This window comes from Chiloscyllium punctatum, chromosome 24, assembly GCF_047496795.1.
Source record: "Chiloscyllium punctatum isolate Juve2018m chromosome 24, sChiPun1.3, whole genome shotgun sequence".
NCBI lineage: Eukaryota > Metazoa > Chordata > Chondrichthyes > Orectolobiformes > Hemiscylliidae > Chiloscyllium > Chiloscyllium punctatum.
In genome coordinates, this window is record NC_092762.1 from 89,996,604 (window position 1) to 90,022,690 (window position 26,087).

The 26,087-nt window shown below is 45.1% G+C and overlaps 1 protein-coding gene across 4 annotated transcripts in view; it reads left to right on the forward strand.

The window, feature by feature from the left end:
* The window catches only part of mast3b (microtubule associated serine/threonine kinase 3b), a 301,525-nt gene that overhangs the window by 263,032 nt on the left and 12,406 nt on the right, over nucleotides 1-26,087 (forward strand). For all 4 annotated transcript variants that reach the window (XM_072594515.1, XM_072594514.1, XM_072594517.1 and 1 more), the window contains one exon: nucleotides 8,430-8,566. In XM_072594515.1, coding sequence (XP_072450616.1) covers nucleotides 8,430-8,566 — 137 coding nt within the window. The remainder of the gene's footprint in view (nucleotides 1-8,429; nucleotides 8,567-26,087) is intronic.

Here is a 26,087-nt window from a genome sequence, read left to right on the forward strand (position 1 = left end):
GCCCACCTAACCTACACTAGCCCACTATCCTCCAATGCCCGTTTAAATGCCCATAAAGAGGGAGAGTCCACCACTGCTACTGGCAGGGCATTCCATGAACTCACGACTCACTGAGTAAAGAACCTACCCCTAACATCTGTCCTATACCTGCCACCCCTTAATTTAAAGCTATGCCCCCTCGTAATAGCTGACTCCATACGTGGAAAAAGGTTCTCATGGTCAACCCTATCTAAACCCCTAACCATCTTGTACACCTCTATTAAGTCACCCCTAAACCTTCTTTTCTCCAATGAAAACAGCCCCAAGTGCCTCAGCCTTTCCTCATACGATCTTCCTACCATACCTACATAGGCTGCCTTGCTGATCGTGGAGGGGCCTATTCTCTCTCTAATTACCCTTTTTTCCTTCATGTATTTATAAAATACCCTTTGGATTCTCCTTAACCCTATTTTTCAAAGCTATCTTATGTCCCCTTTTTGCCCTCTTGATTTCCCTATTAAGTATACTTCTTCTGCCTTATCCTCTTTGAAGGATTCACTCTCTTTCTCCTGTCTTTACCTGTCATATGCTTCCTTCTTTTTCTTAACCATCATAAAAGGGCATTAGTGAACCAGATTTGGTTTTAGTGATACCATCATTTTATCCCAAATTTATTGAATTTGCATGAATTTAGATATCCAGCTGCCATGCTGACATTTGAATTGATGTCACCATATCTTGTTGAGGCTTCTTCAAAAGCACCTTCCAAACCTACAATCGCTATCATCTGGAAGGACAACAGCAGCAGATTCTGGGGATTATGGGTAGGTTTAAGAAGCTGGGACTGTTGTCCTTGGAGTGAAGAAAGGTGAGAGGAATTTGATCATGGCTTTCAAAATCATGAGTGGGCTGAATCAGAAGTCACATGACACCAGGTTACAGTCCAACAGGTTTATCTGAAATCTAAAGCTTCGGAGCTCTGCCCCTTTACCAGGTAAAGTGGAGAGAGGCGCACAGGCACAGAATAAAAGCAAGTTACTTGTTACTTTTGTTAGACCCTTGTCATTGCAACTCTGATACCTACTCATGTTATTCCAACCAATTGGCCTGTCTCTTATACCATCTTAATTTTATTATTTTTTGATTATCTTTCTGTCTTAGTTAATCAGGTCATAGATCATCCCTTCACTTATTATTCAGCTGTCAACACTACTCACACTATTTGTATTAATCTATTGACACTCTTAGTTATCTGGAATTTTTTTACCATTATCTCTCCGCTTATACATTTGGTGCCTGTGCACCTCCCTCTACTTCACCTGATAAAGGGGCAGTGCTCTGAAAGATTGTGATTTTACATAAACCTATTGAACTATCACCTGGTGCCATATGCCTTCTGATTTTGTCTACCCCAATCCAATGTTGGCACGTCCACATCATGAGAGGGCTAGATTACATGAGTAGAGAGGGAGAAACTGAGTTGTGAGGGAGAAACTGAGTTGTGAGGGAGAAGCTGAGTTGTGAGGGAGAAACTGAGTTGTGAGGGAGAAGCTGAGTTGTGAGGAAGAAACTGAGTTGTGAGGGAGAAGCTGAGTTGTGAGGGAGAAGCTGAGTTGTGAGGGAGAAACTGAGTTGTGAGGGAGAAGCTGAGTTGTGAGGGAGAAGCTGAGTTGTGAGGGAGAAACTGAGTTGTGAGGGAGAAACTGAGTTGTGAGGGAGAAGCTGAGTTGTGAGGGAGAAGCTGAGTTGTGAGGGAGAAGCTGAGTTGTGAGGGAGAAGCTGTTCCTTCTTGTAAAAAGGCACAAGAACAAGAAGGTATGGATTTAAAGAGATATTCAAAAGAAGCAAGGGTAATGTGAGAAAAACATACTCATACAGCGAGTCGTTAGGATATGGTATTCACTGCCTTGAAACTTGATGGTGGCAAGTTTGATTGAAGCATTCAAGATGACTATTTGGAGAGAAACAGTAGACAAAGGTATGGTGGTAAAGGCAGGAGATTGGCACCTGGTAATTATACTTTCAAAGGCAGTGCAATGCCAGTATTGACTCCAAATAGCCTCCATCTGCACTAAAATAATTCTATAATTCTGTGATTGCAGTGGTTCAAGACAGTTCACCACCCACCTTCTCCAGGGCAGTTAGGAGTGGGCAGTAAATACTAGTATAGCCAGCGATGCCCACATTGCATGAAAGAATAAAAAGTACATTTTAAACCTAGATCTCCCATCCACAGCTTCCAACCTCATAGTGCGGGAACCCCGCACTGCCCGGTTCTACCTCCTTCCCAAGATCCACAAGCCTGACCACCCTGGCCGACCCATTGTCTCAGCATGTTCCTGCCCCACTGAACTCATCTCTACCTACCTCGACACTGTCCTATCCCCCCTAGTCCAGGAACTCCCCACATACGTTCGAGACACCACCCACGCCCTCCACCTCCTCCAAGACTTCCGTTTCCCTGGCTCCCAACGCCTCATCTTCACCATGGATATCCAATCCCTCTACACCTCCATCCGCCACGACCAGGGCCTCCAAGCCCTCCGGTTTTTCCTCTCCAGACGTCCCCAACAGTACCCTTCCACCGACACTCTCATTCGTTTGTCTGAACTGGTCCTCACCCTTAACAATTTCTCCTTTGAATCCTCCCACTTCCTCCAAACCAAAGGGATAGCCATGGGCACACATATGGGCCCCAGCTATGCCTGTCTCTTTGTTGGCTACATAGAGCAGTTGATCTTCCTTAATTACACCGGCACCACTCCCCACCTCTTCCTCCGCTACATTGATGACTGCATTGGCGCCACCTCGTGCTCCCGCGAGGAGGTTGAGCAATTCATCAACTTCACCAACACATTCCACCCTGACCTTAAATTTACCAGGACCATCTCTGACACCTCCCTCCCCTTCCTGGACCTCTCCATCTCCATTAATGACGACCGACTTGACACTGACATTTTTTACAAACCCACCGACTCCCACAGCTACCTGGATTACACCTCTTCCCACCCTATCTCTTGCAAAAATGCCATCCCGTATTCCCAATTCCTCTGCCTCCGCCGGATCTGTTCCCAGGAGGACCAGTTCCACCACAGAACACACCAGATGGCCTCCTTCTTTAGAGACTGCAAATTCCCTTCCCACGTGGTTAAAGATGCCCTCCAACGCATCTCGTCCACATCCCGCACCTCCGCCCTCAGACCCCACCCCTCCAACCGTAACAAGGACAGAACGCCCCTGGTGCTCACCTTCCACCCTACAAACCTTCGCATAAACCAAATCATCCACCGACATTTCCACCACCTCCAAACAGACCCCACCACCAGGGATATATTTCCCTCCCCACCCCTTTCCGCCTTCCGCAAAGACCGTTCCCTCCGTGACTACCTGGTCAGGTCCACGCCCCCAAACAACCCACCCTCCAATCCTGGCACTTTCCCCTGCCACCACAGGAACTGTAAAACCTGCGCCCACACCTCCTCCCTCACCTCTATCCAAGGCCCTAAAGGAGCCTTCCACATCCATCAAAGTTTTACTTGCACATCCACTAATATCATTTATTGTATCCGTTGCTCCCGATGCGGTCTCCTCTACATTGGGGAGACTGGGCGCCTCCAAGCAGAGCGCTTTAGGGAACACCTCCAGGACACCCGCAACAATCAACCAAACCGCCCCGTGGCCCAACATTTCAACTCCCCCTCCCACTCTGCCGAGGACATGGAAGTCCTGGGCTTCCTTCACCGCCGCTCCCTCACCACCAGACGCCTGGAGGAAGAACGCCCCATCTTCCGCCTCGGAACACTTCAACCCCAGGGCATCAATGTAGACTTCAACAGTTTCCTCATTTCTCCTTCCCCCACCTCACCCTAGTTCTAAACTTCCAGCTCAGTAACTGTCCCCTTGATTTGCCCGGACTTGTCCTACCTGCCTATCTTCTTTTCCACCTATCCACTCCACCCTCTCCTCCTTGACCTATCACCTTCATCCCCTCCCCCACTCACCCATTGTACTCTATGCTGCTTTCTCCCCACCCCCACCCTCCTCTAGCTTATCTCTCCACGCTTCAGGCTCACTGCCTTTATTCCTGATGAAGGGCTTTTGCCCGAAACGTCGATTTCGAAGCTATTTGGATGCTGCCTGAACTGCTGTGCTCTTCCAGCACCACTAATCCAGAATCTGGTTTCCAGCATCTGCAGTCATTGTTTTTACCTCTAAATTACTAGCCCAACACCATAACCACTCTGATGCTCATCAGTGGTGTCCATATTATAGAGGAAGAGGTGCTGGATGTCTTAAAATGCATCAAGGTGGATAAATCCCTGGGATGTAATCAGGTTCACTCTAGAGCTCTGTCGGAAGTGATTGCTGGGCCCCTTGCTAAGGTATTTGTATCATTATAGCCACAGCGGAGGGCCAGAAGACTGGAGGTTGGCGAACGTGCCATTATTTAAGAAAGGCAGTAAGGAAAAGCCAGGGAACTATAGTCCGGTGACATCAGTTTTCGGCAAGTTGTTGGAGGGAATTCTAGGGACAGGAGTTATGTATTTAGAAAGGCAAGGACTGATTAAAGATAGTCAACATGGCTTTGTGTGTGGGAAATCATGTCTCATTGACTCGATTGAGGAGAAGAAAGTGAGGACTGCAGATACTGGAGATCAGAGTTGAAGAGTGTGATGCTGGAAAAGGACAACAGGCCAGGCAGCATCCGAGGAGCAGGAGAATTGGCGTTTCAGGCATAATCTCTTAAACGGGAATGAGGCTTGTGGATCGGGGGAGTCTGAGAGATAAATGGGAAGGGGGTGACGGCTGGTGTCGGGGAGCTGGAAATGTGATAGATTGATGAAGGTGGGGGTGAAAGGTGATAGGTTGGAGAGGAGGGCAGAGCGGATAGGAGGAAAGGAAGATGGACTGGGAGGACCATTCAAGAGGGCAGTACTGAGTTAGAAGGTTGGGACTGGGATAAGGTGGGGGGAGGGGAATGGGGAAACTGGTGAAATCCACATTGATCCCATGTGTTGGAGGGTCCAAAGGCAGAAAATGAAGCATTCTTCCTCAAGGCGTCAGGTAGTTAGAATTTGGCAATGGAAAAGGTCTAGGACCTGAGCGGAGTGGGAGGGGGAGTTAAAAAGTTCAACCACAGGGTAGTGGGGTTGGTTAGTGCAGATGTCCTAGAGATGTTCTCTGAAACGATCTGCAAGTTGACGTCCTGTCTCCTCAATGTAGAGGAGTTAATATCAGGTGAAATGGATACAGTAGATAATGTGTGAAAGTCCAGGTAAATGTCGGATGTGGAAGGATCCTCTAGGGCCTTGGATGGAGGTGAGGGGGGAGGTGTAAGTGCAGGGTTTGCAATTCTTGTGGTGGCAGGGGAGGGTGCCGGGAGGCGAGGGTGGGTTTAGGGTGTTATGGACCTGACAAGGGAGTCGCAGAGGGAATGGTCTTTACAGAAAGTGGATGGGGTGGGGAGGGAAATATATCTCTGATGGTGGGGATTGACTGTATGTGGCAGAAATGGCAGATGATGATGCGATGTATCCGGAGGTTGGTGGTGGAAGATGAGGACCAGGTGAGTTCTGTCATTATTGCGACTGGAAATGTAGGGTTCAAGGACAGATGTGTGGGAAGTGGATGAGATGGGCTGGAGGTCATCATCGATCACCTAGGAGGGGAAATTGCAGTCTTTGAAGAAGGAGGCCATCTGAGATGTTCTTGGTCCTCCTGGGAGCAGATGCAATGGAGGCAGAGGAATTGGGAATAAGGGATGGTTTTTTTACAGGAGGAAGGGTGAGAAGAGGTGCAGTCCAACTCCTCGGATGCTGCCTGACTGGCTGTGCTTTTCTAGCACCTCACTCTTTGATTGAGTTTTTGAAGAAGTAATGAAGAGAATTGATGAAGGCAGAGTGTGGTCGTGATCTATATGGACTTCAGTAAGGCAGGACTCATACATTTAATGGCAAGGTCTTAGAGAATGTTGCTGAACAAAGAGACCTTGGTGTGCAGGTTAATAGTTCCTTGAAAGTGAGTCACAGGTAGATAGGACAGTGAAGAAGGCTGAAATAACTGCACAGAGGCCAGTGTCCCTTCACCAAGTCACCCTCTATTTACTAGTGCAAAGTATAATGGCTGTGGCCAACCAGCCACACTGGAGTCAGTCCTTCACTGTGGAGATTCAAATCTCCTGGTTACATATTTTTTCATTTAGGAAAATCATCCACATGGCCAGGGAACCAGTGACAGGTCGAGCCCTGGCCGGGCCAATGCTCACGTGAAACATAAAGTGAGGGGGAAGGTAAGGACTAAATCAAAACTTTGGAGGGTGAAATATAGCACTCCACCCATCGCAGTGTCCAACTGTCCCTAAAGGCATTGAGAGTGTTGATGGGCACAGTGTGCTCCCTCTCCAGGGACAGTTGGGCATGAACATAACTGTGGAAGAGGGTCAGGCAGTCAGCAAAGATGCCCCTTCCATGGCCCACTGCCTGGACCTGTTAATGGCCAGTCCGGCCAGGCCCAGGAGCAGACCCATGAGGAGATCCTCTGACCTACCCACACCCCTCCACACGAGTGCCCGTAGATCAGGAGTGTGGCACTGCAGTGCAACCAGAAGCAGAGGAGAAGGTTCTGCAGATAACTGAAAAGGGGATGCAAATGCCCACATGCAACATGTACACGGCCACAGACTCTACAGCGCCACAAAACAAGCAGTTGGGGAGGGAGTCTGTGAACCACCGTAATCTCCGGTTACAGGGGACTGCTGTGTGAAACACTATCCACCCCAGATCCGCAAGGGAAAGAGGGAGAACTACTGTGTAGAGAGCCCTCCACTGGGGATCCCTACCGCCCACCGGAAAATGGGCACGGCATGCCCAGACAGCGAATAAAGGAGAAGAGGGGGATGGTGTCCAATAGCAATCTGAGCAGGGACCACCATTTTGCTTCTTTAAAAGTCATAAAGCTAGAATTCTGGAGGCAGCTCAGGTTGTGGGCACAGGCTTCCAGGTGAGGTCTGGGATCCTGGTGCCAATTTGAAATTTGATTCGAGCAGGGGTACACGCAGACATGATTCCTCCACACACCTGAACATCCTCCAACTGGTGCACAATGTTGGGTCTGAGGACCCACCATTTTAAGGCAGATGATAGTTGCTCTGCCGCTCATCTTAGTGTCATCCACAAACTTTGACACAATACATGTGGTCCCCAACTGTAAATCATCTCTGTAAATTGCGAATAATTGCGGTCCCAAAACTGATCCATGAGGCATACCACTAGTCACTGATATGCCCGAAACATCGATTCTCCTGCTCCTTGGATGCTGGCTGACCTGCTGCGCTTTTCCAGCAACACGTTTTCAGCACTCACTTATCCTACTCTTTGCTTGTTGTTCATTAACCAATCCTCTCTCCATACAAATACATTACCTGTAACGCCGTACATCTTTATCTTATGCAGCAGCCTGTGTGCGGCATTTTGTTGGATGTTGTTTGGAAATCCAAATGTACCACACCTACTAGATTGGATGGTTTGAGCTATAGGGAGAGGCTGAATAGGCTGGGGCTATTTTCCCTGGAGCACCAAAGGCTGAAGGATGACCTGATAGAAGTTTATAAAATCGTGAGGGGCATGGATAAGGTAGAGGAATCCAAATCTAGAGGACAGAGGTTTAAGGTGAAGGGGGGAAAGATTTAAAAGGGACCTAAGGGGCAACATTTTCACATAGAGGGTGTTCACGTATGGATTGAGCTGCCAGAGAAAATGGTGGAGGCTGGTACAATACAACATTTAAAAGGCACTTGGATGGGTATATGAATAGGATGGGTTTAAAGTGATATGGGCAAAATGCTGGCAAATGGGAGTAGATTGATTTAGCATATCTGGTCAGCATGAATGGGTTGGACTGAAGAATTTAATTCTGTGCTGTACATCTCTATAACAGGGTTCGACTTTCACATTTCATAATCACAGAATGTCCATTTCTTTTCGCGTCCTTGACTGCTTCTATCCCTTTCAATGCTCTGTCCTGCCAGTGACCTCTGGTTTACTCCAAGGTTGTGATTTTCCTTTTAACTTGAGTTAGGTGAGATATCTTAACCTGGAAATGCATACAAAGAGGGAGTGCTGATGCAAGCATGTTATTTGTTTATTGGATGAAATGCTCAAAAAAGTTGTTGTTGAACTGGATATTTTTGTTTTTCATAGTGCAAATTCAATTATGTTCCATCTTGATTCACGAGATATTTGAACTGTAGAAGCTGAAGATCTGAAACAAACAAACAGGAATTGCTGGAGAAATCGAACTGATCTGACAGCATCCGATCCAAAACATTAACTCTTCTTTCTCTCTACAGATGCTGCCAGACCTCCTGAATTTCTACAGCACTTTGTGACTTTAAAAGTGACCATGTTTTTTCTGCTACAAACTAATGAGAATGGACATCTATCTTTTTATAGAGTGGAAACAAGGTAGTGCTGTGTTCCATGCCATTGGAGAATTCTTCAATAAAAGTTGGCCCTGCCAGGAAGATGAGCTTCAAAGGAAAGATGGCTCGATGCAGCAAAAGGAACCGTCGGAAGGATGGCCAAGAAAGGTCAGGATGACGTTTTGCACAATCTAACTGTACAGACAGACAGTAAGCTTATTTCCATCTGTGCATGCAGGGATTGACCAATAACGGCCAAGGTGAATTTGTAACAGGCATGCCACTCTAACAAATTTAGTTGAATATTGCTGAGAAACAACATATTTAGGTGAAGCTTTTCCAGCACTTATTAGGGCATTTCACAAAAAATTCCAAAAGGTATAGTCGCAGTAGTCCTAATGGACCTTAGAATCATCATGGAACCTTACAATGTGGAAACAAGTAATTTGGCCCATCAAGTGCCCATCAATCCTCCAAAGAGCATCCCACCCAGAACCACTACCATTATCCCTATAACCCTGCATTTCCCATGCCTAATTCATCTAGCCTGCACATCCCTGGACATTATGGACAATTTAGCATGGCCAATCCACCTAACCTACACATCTTTGGATAGTAGGAGGACATTGGAGCACCCAGAGGAAACCCATGCAGTCACAGGGAGAATGTGCAACTCCACAGAGACACAGTCTCCTGAGGGTAGAATCAAACTGTGCTATGCGTAATGCCCAAGTCAAAGGAAAACAATGTTTATGCTGTAGGAGAAGAAAGTGCTAATTATTTGACAAATGGACTCTGATTGGTAGAGGCATTGCCAAGGAGAATGCACTAGTTAGATGATGACTGACAGTTAATTGCTAATTATTAAATTAATTATTAAACCAGGCAGGTTGAGCCTATTTGGTCAATGCATTTCTCTGAGAAACAGTCCAGAAAATGGCTGCCACCTGAGTTGAAACAGGCCCGGTGTGTGTGCATGTTCTTTGTGTCTGCCTGTGTATTAATATAGATTGTAATAATATAATGTGCTTCCAGTTAACAGAATTCCACTGTACTGTGAGCCTGATTTACAATCTAAAACAGTAATTCTTTACACAGTCAGGATAATCCAGGAAATGTTATCCACTTGTAGAATGACATCTAATGTTGGACTCTGCGCTTTGAGTTTTGAAAGAACGGGCTGGTTGTGTCCATTTGGTAATTTAAGCAGCAAAATGATATACTGATTGTTACAATCCTCTTGTCTTCAGGATGTATGGCTAACATAGCTGTCTTTACACTGACTGCAGAGCAGAGGCAAATGAACCCATTCCATGCTTTCAAAATTCAAACAGGACAAAGTGAGGACTGCAAATGCTGGGGATCAGAGCTTAAAAATGTGTTGCTGGAAAAGCGCAGCAAGTCAGGCAGCATCAAAGGAGAAGGAGAATTGACGTTTCAGGCATGAGCCCTTCTTTCCTGAAGAAGGGCTTATGCCTGAAATGTCGATTCTCCTTCTCCTTTGATGCTGCCTGACCTGCTGCGCTTTTCCAGCAACACATTTTTAAGTTACAAAATTCAAAGCCAGTTTTAATGTTAGATAGAATTCCGTGATTGGACAGCATTTTCTAAATACTCTGGAGTGTGTGTAGAACTGATAAGCTCCCATAGCTTTTACATACCTGTACTAATTGGTCACTGGTTTGTACGAAAATGGAAGCGTGCAGTAAGAAATGGGATGAGGCAGCGTTAGTAGGGCATTGTTTAATGGACAAAAAGCAAAGACAATGATTGATGGATGTCTGTTGGATTGTGTAGATATTTACTCTGCTCAAGAATATGACTTTTGTATGAGTCACTTTGGGAAATTTGCACATTTGATCAGTTAACTGGAGACAGCTGTAACTAACTTTAACCAGAAAAATGGATGTCAGGTACCTATGAACACATGGGTTAGAAATAGGAGTGGGTAATTTGGTCCATCCAGTCAACGCCTCCATTTGTGGAGGTCATGACTGATCTAATTGCAAGCCTAAATTATACATTCCTGTCTACCCTGAATAACCTTTCACCTTTTTGATGAGCAAAAATCTATATGCATCTACCTCTGTATTATCTGAAGACTTTGTTTTCCTATGTATTTTGCAGAGTGATTATAGAGAGCTAGGAAAAGTTAAAAACCAGGACCCCAATGGTGGTAATCTTCAGATTACTTTCCTGTGCTACGTGCTAGTAAGGGTAAGAACAGGAGGATCTGGCTGTTGAAGGTGTTGCTAAAGAATTAGTATGGGGGAGGGATTCAGATTTTTAGATCATTGGGATTTTTTCTGGGGCAGAGGTTGTAAATCTGGGCCCCAGGAGGCGCCTCTTCGTTCTGCAATCGGTCAAATAAACACCAGCAGCTCAGTCTGATTCAACAATTTGTTACAACGTCGGGCATGGGTTATCCAGCAACACGGGGGCTAAGCACCTCTGTGTACTCTGGAAAAGCTGCTGCATTTTAAGCTTAAACACAAGCAACTTTTATAGGTCTCTTAACAAACAGAACAGCCTTGATTGCAAAATTAATCCAATAAAAGATATAGTCAAGAGCGTACCAGTTTGTTGGGAAAATAGGCATAAAATGACAAATAGACATAAAATTAAGTAAATGATATTTCCTGGAAACTTACTTGGTTTGCACATCTTTATCTCTCTGCACCTGCGTCGACAGAGCAAGGGTACTTTAAGAATGTCATATCTTGCTTGGTTAATTCATACTATGAACCAAGGGCATTATTTGCTAATCTCTTTCAATTAGTTCAGGAATGCAGTTTTCAGCAGAGTTAGGTGCCATTATAAAGAAAATTATTAATTTGCTCCAAGAAGCCATTTTGTTATTTTATGTTACTTACATTAAGAAGCCATTTTGTAGTTAGTAAAAACTTGCATTAAATGGTTGCTCCTGACAACAGCCTAAATCCAGATTTTAGATTCTCATCTCCCCACTTTGGTCATTCCATGACCACACCATAGGTGGTTAGGGCATAAAGTAGATCAGTCCAATCGAATGGACGCCAGAGACTGCCATACTTCCTCCTCTTTTAGGGAGGAATGGGTAGGCAATGGTGCCTCCTCAACTTCATCTGAATGGAGAAGCAGCATTTTCTGGGTGGAACAGATGCTGTCAATAGAAATTAATCTTTTAGCAATAATACACTTAACAATAGCAATGCCAACAAAAAGACCAATTAAATATGGCTATGTATGCTGGTATTGTCTTATCAGCCAGTTGTACCATGATCCGAAACCCTGATCTCCCCATCCCACACCCTCAGTCATTTAGCTTATGAAGGTGTGGATGTTACGTACATGCCTGGTAATATTCTCGATGAGGTCAGTGACCCCCATGCTGCATTTGACTTTGACTGTGGTGCAAACTCCACCTTCTTTGGTGAGTATATAGTCAAGAGCGTACCAGTTTGTTGGGAAAATAGGCATAATTCTGGAAGTATGTCCCTAACTCCTGTTAAGGCAGCAGTTGTCTCATTACCAAAGAGGGTGAGACCACAAATGAGATAATTTTGGTTTTGATGGCTAATAATTCCTGCAGACCCTCCAGAAAAATGTACTAAGAAAGGCATACTCCAGAGAGTGAGCCTTCGTGGTGCTCAAAGCTTTCGGATTCTTCCAATTTGCGCAGAATTCAGATGAGACTGAATGTTTGACAAGGAGATCCCAAACCCATTGCCAGGTAATTGGACAGGGAACCGTGGTCGGAAAAAATGTTCCAACAGTTACAGCACAGGGAGTGCCTATTTCATTAAGGACCAGGAAATTGGTTGCTTTGCCTTGGCTAAAAAAAAGTTACCAGATTTAGTATAAATGATGGAGGGAGCTTCCCAATAAGAAGCGGGCCTGTCTTTGTGACTTCCTGGAACATATGGATAGTCCATGGAAAGCTGTTCAATAGAAAGTGATGGGTCTTTTGGAAAGAGATACAGTTATTGTTCCAGACTGGTTACTTCCATCCTCCAATTGGGAAGATGTGGGTCCCATTAGGGGTCTCATAATGAAGGTAAGTGCTATTGCCCATTCCACAAAGGATCTGAATACCAGCGATAACAGAGACACACTCTTCCCCAAGGCATATTCATGAGATGCAAAGTCCTACAGGGGATCAGTGGCGACTGGCACATTTAATTCCAAAAAAGAGAAAATGCTGGAAAATCTCAGCAGGTCTGGCAGCATCTGTAAGGAGAGAAAAGAGCTGACGTTTCGAATCTAACTGACCCTTTGACCAGCTTTGACAAAGGGTCAGTTAGACTTGAAACGTCAGCTCTTTTCTCTCCATACAGATGCTGCCAGACCTGCTGAGATTTTTCAGCATTTTCTCTTTTGGTTTCAGATTCCAGCATCCGCAGTAATTTGCTTTTATTTTGGCACATTTAATTATCATGCAGGAAATAATCTTTGTCACAATAATGCAAGTACACCCCCATCCTTTACCATTGTAACAATTTGGATAGGCTACTCCGGATTTATTGGAAGAAGTTCATAAGCAGCTAGTAGGTGGGGATAGGTAATAATCAAAAGAAATGTTATGTCCAGTAAATGCTTTAGTAGCTCTCCATACTCCTTCATTAGGATTTGGGAGGAGAAAAAAAAAGGTCAAGGAGTCTTTCGCTGAAGTCAGGGCATAACAGACCACTTCATCCCTGTCAAATATTCTGTTGTGACTTTGGAGAAACAAATTGTTAGTGAAAGGTAACATTTCCCTATCTTCTCTTTTGCGGTGCAGCCTATTTGAATGGGGGCAAGGCTTACCAGGGTTGCCCATAGCACAACTGAAATCAAACTGGCACACAACATCTTTACAGGGTAAAGACCATTTAGACTTGTTAAGTAAATGAACTGTTCAATCTTTTTGATGCAGTTGACCACTGCAATAGTCATTCTTGCTAATGTTCAATCTCTTGGCACGCAAGGATTTTTTTTTCGGCATAGTTGATACAGTCTCTGGTTGTTCAGGATTGCACAGGTAAACTGTCCCTTCTTGTGCACCAATGCTGGCAATGGCAAGTCCACAGAACAAGGCAAGTTCGATCTTCATCATGTTCCCCCTTGCAAAGGGCTCATCTGATGAGCTTGCAAAGATGGAGATGAACCCAGGCGGAACATTCAGCGACCTTAGCAGCAGTTGGGGTGGTGAGGAGGACTGGAAAGATCCTTCCCAACAACGTTGGAGGCTGCAGAGTGTCCATTGTAATTAAGTTTAAACCATTTCCTCCTTGCCCAAGTGTAAACAAAATACACATAGTCAATTAAAATAGGCAGCAACAAAGAAGGAACACAAACTTGTCCAGCAGGGGTCACCCACATTGTGATTTGAGTATTGAGGGAGTACACTATTTGAGGCCAGAGTTTGTGCTCTTCAGCAGGGGGCATCCCCCGTGATTTCTGTACCTTACCCAGGTCTGGCATACCCGTCCTTAAACTGTGTCTAACCGGGTTTTGCTGGGGGACCAGAAGTTTGGGATGTAAGGCTGCCTGCTTGGCAGCTGCATCTACTTGCCCACTACTTTGGAAACAGTATCAGTTTCCTCGGCATGAGCCGAACATCTTGATAATTGCCAACAAAAAGCATGACTATAACGCTGTTCCTTGGGGGTTAAAAATCTTCAATGTACCCACAAGGCTCCAAAGTCGTGGGTCATACTAAAAGCAGTGAAGAGTCAATGTATATTAGTAGATTTCCTTTTGCTAGGACGAAAGCATGTTGATTCCCTACGTCAGCTCCAAAGTAACATTAAACACACATCACTCCCTGGTGGCCGCATTTCAACAGTTAAAGCAAGGGCCAGGCATTTGTCCCTGGGCATTTTGATGTCTTGTTCCCAGTCTCAAAGGTGAAATGCTGGGGCCTGCCTATCTCCATTTTCAGGGTCCCCTCGGGATAAGATTGTCCAGCAATGGTCATCAGGTGGGCACCTGAGGTAGGTTCCGCCCCCAGTGGGTATCCTGGTTCCAATCAACCCTATCAGGGCTGGTGTACGGTATTTGGGATCGTGAGGGCACTGGATATAATCGATTTTACCTGTAACTTGCATCATTGTTCAGTCTGTTTCTGGCCATCCCAATAGAAAACCACTGCTCACCTCATTTGCTACTGGAAATTCCTGGACTGGTTTGTACTGTTGGTCTGGATCATCTCAGTGATTCCAGCTGGAAAATATTGCAAACACATCAGGTTAAATAAAAGTAATTGAGCTTCGTGATTATTGTTCAATTGTATGTCACTTCCGTCAGACAGATAGGCGCATATTTCAGTCTTGTAACACAAGCCATTTGTATTCAGGTGACTCCCAGAATTTGATGTGTTTACATCTCTATCACCCTTGGACATATTGAGCCCGTTTGATCTTGTGATCAGGGGCATGTTTCATTAACATTACTCTAATTCCCGGGATGGGACCCTGTTTGGGTTGGCGCAGGCCACTTATCCCCATGATATTGGCTATGAAGACTGGATGCTTCATTTTCAAAAGATGGAAAGATTTGTAACAAATGGGTGGTTTAAATTAAGTCTGGGGACAATCAGGAGATGTTAGGGGCTCAGCGGGTATCCAGGAACAAAATCCCCAAACAGAAAAAAGGGGTCGGTATGCCAAACATAGACTCGAGATTCCGAGTAGAATCTAAGTTCTTTATTTTAGAGTGTTGTTGTTTTAACCCTGTTTGTATATTCCTCAACCTTAGTAGCCTGACACTGTTTCTCATGTCCCTTTTATTTTTTCATATATCCATTCACAGTCACATCTGCTATACGTACCTCGATCCCTCAGTCACATGCAGAATTCCTTCAAGGGGCCAGTAAGGTATCTTTCCATTCTTTAGTTTGCAACAAATTAATGCAGCCATGCTTCAAATTAACCATGAGACAATGAGACAGGTCACTGACAATATGTAAAGGAATAAAACCAAGCGATCCTGCCAATTAATTCTGATTTTGTGATTTGAGCTAACACAATTGATTATTAAAAATAATAAACAAAATAATCATTATCTGTAATTCAGAAGTGGAAATGAACAAGTGACTAAGACATTTTAAAAGTCATCAATATAAATTTGAAATTCATTTGATCAGTATTCAATATTTAAAATGTAATATGTATACAGTTTCCAACTTTGAAATGCACTATAATTACCTGGTTCTAGTCTCTTAATTTAAATCTAAGATTAGATTCCTTAAGCGGTCCTGACCAGTCATTGCTCATTTGCAATGCTATAGGCCGTGAAATGACTGCAGTTGCATTAAAAGGTCTAGTCTATTCGCATGGTAACAAAAAACTTCTAATGCAGGAATAATGGCCGAATCCAAAGACACAGATATTAACCATAGGATATTAATTTTGTTACATGATTTATCACAACCTAATGTTGAACTGAAACTTCAACTGTCATTGAGGGAGGGAACTCCCTCAATAAAGCTATGACTGGCACATCATAATCACCAATGAAACACAGCAGTCTTAAAATTAAGTGGAAACAAACAAAATAAAGATTATAATGTTGTCTTCCTCTTTATTAAACTGATTTAAAATTGAATAAGCCTGGCTTTCATGTAAGGATAAAAGAGATTAGTCAGAAAGTTACAGTAGGAAGAACATGGGTTAATATTTCATTTCATAATCACTGAAGGATCCTTAACCTTAAAAGAAATCAAGTTAGTTTCCAAAATGCAAATCAAATCCAAAACAGTCCTGGATCTCGAACTCCAGGCAACAAAACACAACATTCAATTACCAACAAACAAATGTGCAACCAAATTGAATCTGAAAGGGTTCAACTTTCTGCAAGCTGCGGGCTGTCTCTCTCTCTCTCTCTCTCGCTCTGTCACACACACATTCCAAAAGTCAAAGTTAGAGAATTTTACCCTTATAAATCTTGGCTGTGGCACAAAGCTGCTTAACCAAGTGTGCGAGAATTGTATTGCTGGCCAGCTTTCTTATTTTTTTAATATCACAAGGGCAGCATCCACCCTCCATATTTCATAAACAAAGAACAAACACCAAAAACGAACAGAACAACAAAACAAAGCAGCAAAGCAAGACAAGCCAAGCTGAACAGATAGACAGAAATAAACCCGATGTAAAACTTTCACTAATCAACAGCCTGACAATGAACAACAAGACTAATGAGTGGCCAACCATTGAACTGCACAGCTCTGTTGACTATCAGTCACTGGAGACTTTTCCTTTTGTTTCTGTTGATGTTTAACTTGAGCACATTCAATTTTGAGGACCTTAATAGATATCATGGTAACATTATTAGTTCATCCAATCCCAAATTTGGTGGCAGTATCCTACCATGAGTGCAAAACAGATTCTTTTTTGTCATAGATTTGCCACCACACTAATGAATTGCCAAATCAATTGCTGGCTGATTTAATCAATTGAATATTTTTAGGGACACCTAGTGGCCGCTGCTCATCACCTAATATCTTTTTTCAGGCACCAGACTGTCAGTGTTCTCCAGAAACCTCTCACACACATGTGGTATTACCCATCATAAACAACCTTCCTTTTATGGTCCCGACTCAAAACCTTTGCTATTTAACAACCCATCAACACACAACAATCTACTGACTTCCACAACTTCCACAGACCCTTCTCAACTTTCCTTGACCCTCGATAATCCTGTTATAATGTATCGCGATACTTTCTTTATCTCACAGAACAATTTAAATACCAATATAAATAATGCCAATCTGACCGTATCAGAGTTCCCACCTCTGCTTACAGATCCCTGATCTGCTAATGGAAGTTCCCAAATTCCCAACTTCCGTAGGATCCTTGAACCTATCTTATCTCTTTAATTTCTTTTCCCTTTAGTCAGAGTTCCCAACTCTGCTTACAGGTCCCCGACCTGCTAGGATCCTATCTTATCTTTTCTTTTCTCTTTATCTAGGGTCCCCGACCCCCAATCTTACTGAGACCAATCTGTTATAGGCTGGGCTGAGATGATAGACAGCGAGGGCTAAGGTCAACCACTACTTGAATGAAACGAAAACCAGGTGGATATGAAAAGCTCACGTCTGGGTGCCAATTCCTCAGCACTCAATAGTGGGGGACTCAAGGCTCTTACACCACTGTCCACAACCTGTCCGTGCCGTATCCGAGTCACAGACACCAGATGTAAATCTGGACCCCCAGGGAGGGGCCTCTCAGATCAGTCAAATAAACATCAGCAGCTCAGTCTGATTCAACAATTTGTTACAATGTCGGGCATGGGTTATCCAGCAACACGGGGCTAAGCACCTCTGTGTACTCTGGAAAAGCTGCTGCACTTTAAGCTTAAACGCAGGCAACTTTTATAGGTCTCTTAACAAACAGAACAGCGTTGATTGCAAAATTAATCCATTAAGATGAAATAAAATGATAAATAGAAAGAAAATTAAGTAAATGATATTTCCTGGGAACAGAGTTGTTTTGCGCGCCTTGATCTCTTTGCACCAGCGTCTACAAGGCCAGCTAAGGGTACTTTAAGAATGTCATATCTTGCTTGGTTAATTCATACTATGAACCAAGGGCATTGTTTGCTAATCTCTTTCAATTAGTTCAGGAATGCAGTTTTCAGCAGAGTTAGGTGCCATTATAAAGAAAATTATTAATTTGCTCCAAGAAGCCATTTTGTTATTTTATGTTACTTACATTAAGAAGCCATTTTGTAGTTAGTAAAAACTTGCATTAAATGGTTGCTCCTGACAACAGCCTAAATCCAGATTTTAGATCTTCAGGGTGACCTGTTCAAGAGGGCTGGCCAATGCTACAAGGGAGGGTTTAAACTAGATTGATAGGGATGTGGGATACTCAACAGCAGGGAGGCAAGTGTGAGGCTGGGAGGAGATACGGTAATCAAAATTAATAAGATTAACAGACAGGTCAGGCTGCCACACAAGGAATGGCTGTTGGATTAAATTGCATTTATTTCAATGCAAGAGGGCTGACAGGTAAGGCTGATGAGCTCAGGGTGTGGATAGGTTCATGGGACTGGGATATTATTGCCATTACAGAAACATGGCGAAGGGAGGAACAGAACTGGCAGCTTAATGGGCCAGGGTACAAGTACTTTAGGCAGGAGAGAAATGCAGGGGAGGGGGAGTTGCATTTTTGATTCAGGTGAATATCACAGCAGCAGTCAGATTAAATAACTGAAGGATCATCCAGCGGAGGTGGAGCTAAGAAATGAGAAGGGGATGGTGACATTATTGGAGTTGTACTATAGGTCTCCAATTAGTCAATGGGAAACAGAAGAATAAATATGCAGGGAGACTGGGGAGACTTGCAGGAGCAATAGGATTGTCATAGCCATGGATTTTAATTTTTCTAACATAGACTGGACCTGCCAGAGCATTAAGGGCTTAGAATGGAGTGGAATTTGTTAAGTGCATTTAGGAAAGTTTCCTTAAGCAAGAAGGGGCAAAACTCAATCTACTCGAGGGAAGTAGAGCCAGACAAGTGACAGAAATGATAGTGAGGGAACACTTTGGGAGCAGTGACCATAATTCTATTAATTTTAAAATAGTTATTGAGTGGGACAAAACTGGTCCACAGGTTCAAGTTTATGGAATTAGACAGGAGCTTGCAGGGATTGATTGGAGTATTTGTTTGCTGACAAAGTGGGAGTCCTTAAAAAGTGAGATAGCTAAGGTTCATTTGTTCCTGTGAAGGTGAAGGACAAGGTTGGCAGGAATAGGGAACCCTGGATGATAAACGATATTGAGGCTTTGACCAAAAAAAAGAAGGAGGCATAACTCAAGTACAGGCAGCTGGGATCAAGGGAATCCCTGGAGGTATGTAGAGAATACGGGAACATAGAACATAGAACATTACAGCTCAGTACAGGCCCTTCAGCCCTCAATGTTGCGCAACCAATGGAACCAATCTGAAGCCTACATTATTCCATCCTCATCCATATGTTTATCCAATTACCATTTAATGCCCTTAAAGTTGGCGAGTTTACTCCTATTGCAGGTAGGACATTCCTGCCCTTACTACTCTCTCAGGAAAGAAATACCTCTGACATCTTTCCTAAATCTTTCACCTTTCAATTTAAAGCCATGTCCCCTCGTGCTAGCCATCACCATCCTAGGAAGAAAGCTCTCACTGTCCACCCTGTCTAACCCTCTGATTATCTTATATGTCTCAATTAAGTTGCCTCTCAATCTTCTTCTCTCTAACAAAATCAGACTCAAGTCCCTTATCCTTTCCCCATAAGACCTTCCCTCCATACCAGGCAACATCCCAGTAAATCTGCTCTGAACCCTTTCCAAAACTTCCATATCCTTCTTGCAATTCGGTGACCAGATCTATACGTAATACGTATACGCAGCCGCACCAGTGTTTTGTACAGCTGTAACATGACCTCATGGCTCCGAAACTCAATCCTTCTATCAATAAAAGCTAACACACTGTATGCCTTCTTAAAGCCCGATCAACCTGGGTGGCAACTTTCAGGGATCTATGTACATGGACATTGAGATCTCTCTGCTCATCTATACTGCCAAGAATCTTACCATTAGCCCAGTACTTTTTATTCCTGTTGCTCCTTCCAAAGTGAATCACCTCACACATTTCCACATTAAACTCCATTTGCCACCTCTCAGCCCAGCTCTGCAGCTTATCCATGTCCCTCTGCAAACTGCAACATCCTTCAGCACTGTCCACAAGTCCACTGACCTTAGTTTCATCCACAGGTTTACTAACCCATCCTTCCATGCCCTCATCGTCATTTTATAAAAATGACAAATAGCAGTGGTCCCAAAACAAATCATTGCGGTACCCCACTAGTAACTGAACTCCAGGATGAACATTTCCCATCAACCCACCATCCTCTGCCTTCTTTCAGCTAGCCAATTTCTGATCCAAATCACTAAATCACACTCAATCCCATGCCACTGTATTTTCTGCAATAGCCTACCTTAGGGAATCTTGTCAAACACCGTACTAAAATCCATATACACCACAGGAACAGCTTTACCCTCATCCACCTGTTTAGTCACCATCTCAAAGAACTCAGTAAATTTTGTGAGGCATGACCTACCCATCACAAAACCTTGTTGACAATTCCTAATCAGTGTATTCCTCTCTGGATGATTATAAATCCTATCTCTTATAACCTTTTCCAACACTTTACCAAAACCGAAGTAAGGCCCACTGGCCTTTAATTCCCAGGGTTGTCTCTACTCCCCTTCTTGAACAAGGGAACAACATTTACTATCCTCCAATCTTCTGGCACTATTCCTGTAGACAATGATGACATAAAGATCAAAGCTAAAAGCTCTGCAATCTCCTCCCTGGCTTCCCAGAGGATCATAGAATAAATCCCATCTGGCCAGGGGACATATCTAGTCACCTGTATCTCAGTATACTCCTCGACAATATAATCTTTTTTCCAGTGTGAATACTGATGAAAAGTATTCACTTAGCGCTACCCCTATCTCCTTGGACTCCACGCACAACTTCCCACTACTATCCTTGATTGGCCCTAATCTTTTTCCAGTCATTCTTTTATTCCTGATATAGAATGCTTTAGGAATTTACTGAAGAAAGCAATCAGAAGGGCGAAAAGGGGGCATGAGACAGTGTTGGCTGAGAATCCAAAGAGGGTCTATATAAGAGGAAAAAGAATAACTAGAGAGAGACTAGGATTCTGAGAAAGTGAGGACCGCAGATGCTGGAGATCAGAGTCGAAGAGTGTGGTGCTAGAAAAGTACAGCAGGTCAGGCAGCGTCCGGGAAGCAGGAGAGTCGACATCTTGAGCATAAGCGCTTCATCAGGAACAAGGGGATGGTCCAAGGAGGCCAAGAGATAAATGGGAGGAGAATGAGGTTGGGGGGTGGGGGGGGGGGAGGGGGGGAGGGGGGGGGAGGTAGCTGAGAGTGTGATAGGTAGATGAAGATGGGGGAAGAAGGTGATAGGTCAGAGTGGAAGGTGGAGTGGACAGATGGGAAGGAAGATGGACAGGTAGGACTGTTCAAGAGGGCGGTGCCGAATTGGAAGTTTGGGACTGGGATAAAGTTGGAGGAGGGTAAATGAGGAAACTGGTGAAATCCACATTGATCCCATGTGTTAGTAGGGTCCCAAGGCAGAAGATGAGGCGTTCTTCCTCCAGGCATTGGGTGGTGAGGTTTGGCGATGGAGGAGGCTCAGGACTTGCATGTACTTGGGGGAGTTAAAGTGTTCGGCAGCAGGGCGGTGGGGTTAGTTAGTGCGGGTGTCCCAGAGATGTTCTCTGGAGTATTCCGTAAGTAGGCATTCTGTCTCCCCAGTGTTGAGGAGACCACATTGGGCGCAACGGACACAATAGATGGCGTGTGTGGAGGTACAGCTAAATCTCTGACGGATGTGGAAGGCTCCTTTGGGGCCTTGGATGGAGGTGAGGGAGAAGGTGTGGGCACAGGTTTTGCAATTCCTGCGGTGGCAAGGGAAGGTGCCAGGAGGGGAGGGTGGGTTGGTGGGGTTTGGGGGGGGCGGTGGCGTGGACCTGACAAGGGAGTCGCAGAGAGAATGGTTTCACAGATAGGGGTGGGGAAGGAAATATATCCTTCCTGGTAGTTGGGTTTGTTTGTAGTTGGTGGAATTGGCAGAAGATAATGCAATATATCTGGAGGTTGGTGGGGTGGAAGGTGAGGACCCAGGAGAGTTCTGTCCTTGTTGTGATCAGAGGGCAGAGATGCAGGAAGTGGATGAGATGTTCTGGAGTGCATCGATGATCACATGGGAGGGGAAATTGCAGTCTTTGAAAAAGGAGACCATCTTTGATGTTCAGTGGTGGAACTGGTCCTTCTGGGAGTAGATGCAATGGAGGCAGAGGAATTGGGAATACGGGATGGCATTTTTACAGGAGGCAGGGTGGGGGAGGAGGTGTCATCCAGGTAGCTGTGGCAGTCGGTGGGTTTGTAGAAGATGTTTGTGTTGAGTCGGTCACCATTAATGGAGATGAAGAGGTCCAAGAAAAAGAGGGAGGTGTCTGAGATGGTCCAGGTGAACTTAATGTTGGGGTAGAATGTGTTAGTGACACTGATGAACTATTCAACCTCCTCATGGGCACACAAGGTGGCGCTGATACAGTCACCACTGTAGTGGAGGAAAAGGTAGGGAATGGTGCCAGTGGAACTGTGGAAGATGGACTGTTCCATGTAGAAGAGACAGGCATAGTTGAGGCCCATGCCAGTGCCTGTGGCTACCCCTTTAATTCAGAGGAAGTGAGAGGATTCAAAGGAGAAATGATTGAGGGTGAGGACCAGTTCAGCCAAACAAATGAGAGTGTCAGTGGAAGGGTATTGGTGGGGTTGATGGGAGAGGGAGAAATGGAGGGCTTGGACTCCTTCATCATGGAAGATGGATTTGTACAGGGACTGGATGTTCAGGGTGAAGATGAGGCTTTGGGGGCCGGGGGAACGTAAGTCATGGAGGTGTGGGTAGTGTCCCGAACATGGTGGGGTGGGGAATAGGATGGTGTCACGGTATGCAGAGATGAGTTTGGTGGAGCAGGAGCAGGCCGAGACAATAGGTCGACCGGGGCAGTCAGGTTTGTGAGTTTTGGGTAGGAGGTAGAACTGGGTGGTGCGGGGTTCCCGGACTATGAGATTGGAGGCTGTGGGTGGGAGATCTCCTGAGATGATGAGGTTGTAGATTGTCTGGGAGATGATGGCTTAGTGATGGGAGGTGAGGTCATGGTCAAGGGGGCAGTAGGAGGAGGTATCCGCAAGTTGGCACCTGGCTTCAGAGGTATAGAGGGAGGTGCGTCAAACTACCACTGCACATCTCCTCATCTTGTCTGCTGGTTTGATGGTGAGGTAGGGTTAATAGCAGTGATGGTTTCGATCCATCGACCTGTGGGTTATGGACTCAGCATGTTTCCACTACACCTCCTCAATGACGAAAGTGGACATAGGAACCACAGGACATAGATGCGGCCTTCAATGAATATTTCTCCTCTGTGTTTACTGTGGAGAAAGGCATGAAGACTTGGGAACATGGGAAAGTTAGTGGCAATATCTTGGGGACAGTCCATTTCACAGTAGAGGAGATGTTGGACATATTAGAATGTATGAAGGTGGATAAATCTCCTGGTCCTGACCAGATATATCAAAGAAGCCTGCAAGAAACTAATGAAGAAATTGTGAAGGCCCTAGCTGATATTTTTACATCATCGTTAGCCACAGGTTGTGTCCCAGAAGACTGGAGGGTAGGGAATGTTGTGCCCTCATTCAAGAAGGGCTGCAAAGAAAAGCCTGGGAGTTGTAGACCGGGAAGCCCAACATCTCTGGTCGATAAGTTACTTGAGAAGATTCTGATGGAAAAGATATACATGCATTTGGAAAGACAGGGTTTGATTAAGGGTAGTCAGCATGACTTTGTGCATAGGAGATCATTGGTGAAGTGACCAGGAAGATTGATGAGGGCAGGAAAGTAGACATAGTCTATATGGATTTCAGTAAGGCCTTTGATAAGGTTCCACATTGTAGGCTGCTCTGGAAGGTTAGATCGTGTGGAATCCAGGGAGTGCTGGCAAATTGGATACACAATTGGCTTGATGATAGGAAGTAGAGGGAAATAGTGGAAGGATGCTTGTTTGACTGGAGGCCTGTGACTAGTGGAGTGCCTCAGGGGTCGGTGCTGGGCCCATTACTGTTTGTTATCTACATCAATGGTTTGGATGAGAATGTGCAAGACATGATAGAAGCTACAGGGACATAGTTACGCCGGAGAACAGAGGTAGCTGGGTAACAGTTAGAGGTGGGAAGGGGAAGAAACAGGCAGTGCAGGGATCCCCTGTGGTCGTTCCCCTAAATAATAAGTATACAGCTTTGGAAACTGTTGGGGGGGACAGCCCTGCAGGTGTAAGCTGCAGTGAAGGGGTCTGTGGCTCTGAGATTCAGAAGGGAAAGGGGGAGAAGAGGAGAGCGATAGTTATAAGGGACTCTCTAGTTAGAGGGACGGACAGGCGGTTCTGTGGACATGGGCGAGACTCTCGGATGGTTTGTTGCCTCCCGGGTGCTAGGGTCCGAGACATCTCGGACCGTGTCTTCAGAATCCTTAAGGGGGAGGGTGTGCAGCCAGAAGTCGTGGTACACATTGGCACCAACGACATAGGTAGGAAGAGGGGTGGGGAGGTCATTCAAGAGCTCAAGGAGTTAGGCTGGAAGCTAAAAGCTAGGACAGACAGAGTCGTCATCTCTGGGTTGTTGCCGGTGCCACGTGACAGTGGGGCAAGGAATACGGAGAGAGTGCAGTTGAACACATGGCTGCAAGGATGGTGTAGGAGGGCGGGCTTCAGGTATTTGGACAATTGGACTGCATTCTGGGCAAGGTGGGACCTGTACAAGCAGGACGGGTTACACCTGAACCAGAAGGGCACCAATATCCTGGGGGGTAGGTTTGCTAGCACTCTTCGGGGGGGTTTAAACTAATTTGGCAGGGGGATGGGATCCGGACTTGTAGTCCAGCAAGTAAGCTAGCTGTGTGTCAGGATGTCCAAGACTGTAGGGAGGCTGTGGAGAAGGTAGCACTGACAGGGACTACTTGCGGACACAGAGATGGGCTCAAGTGCGTATACTTCAATGCAAAGAGTATCAGAAATAAGGTGGGTGAACTTAAGGCGTGGATCTGTACCTGGGACTACGAATGTTGTGGCCATCACGGAAACATGGATAGATGAGGGACAGGAATGGCTGTTGGAGGTTCCTGGTTACAGATGTTTCAGTAAGATTAGGGAGGGTGGTAAAAAAGGAGGGGGGCTGGCATTGCTAATTAGAAATGGTATAACGGCTGCAGAAAGGAAGTTTGAGGGGGATCTGCCTCTGGAGGTAGTATGGGCTGAAGTCAGAAATAGGAAAGGTGCAGTCACCTTGTCGGGTGTTTATTATAGGCCCCCCAATAGCAGCAGAGATGTGGAGAAACAGATTGGGAAACAGATTTTGGAAAGGTGCAGAAGCCACAGGGTCGTAGTCATGGGCGACTTCAACTTCCCAAATATTGATTGGAAGCTCTTTAGATCAAGTAGATTGCATGGGGCGGTGTTTGTGCAGTGTGTCCAGGAAGCTTTTCTAACGCAGTATGTAGATTGTCCAACCAGAGGGGAGGCCATATTGGATTTAGTACTCGGTAATGAACCGGGACAAGTGGTGGGCTTGTTAGTGGGTGAACATTTTGGTGATGGTGACCACAATTCTGTGACTTTCACCTTGGTTATGGAGAGAGATAGGTGCGCACAACAAGGAAGTTTTTACAATTGGGGGAAGGGAAATTACGATGCTGTAAGACAGGATTTGAGGAGCATACGTTGGGAGCATAGGCTGTCAGGGAAGGATGTGGTGGAATTGTGGAACTTTTTCAAGGAGCAGATACGACGTGTCCTTGATATGTATGTACCGATCAGGCAGGAAAGAAATGGTCGTGTGAGGGAGCCTTGGTTGACGAGGGAGGTTGAATGTCTAGTAAAGAGGAAGAAGGAGGCTTACATAAGGTTGAGGAAACAAGGTTCAGACAGAGCAGTGGAGGGATACAGGATAGCCAGAAGGGACCTGAAGAAAGGGATTAGGAGAGCTAAGAGAGAGCATGAAAAATCCTTGGCGGATAGGATCAAGGATAACCCCAAGGCATTCTATGCGTATGTGAGAAACCTGAGAATGACGAGAACGAGGGTAGGTCCGATCAAGGAC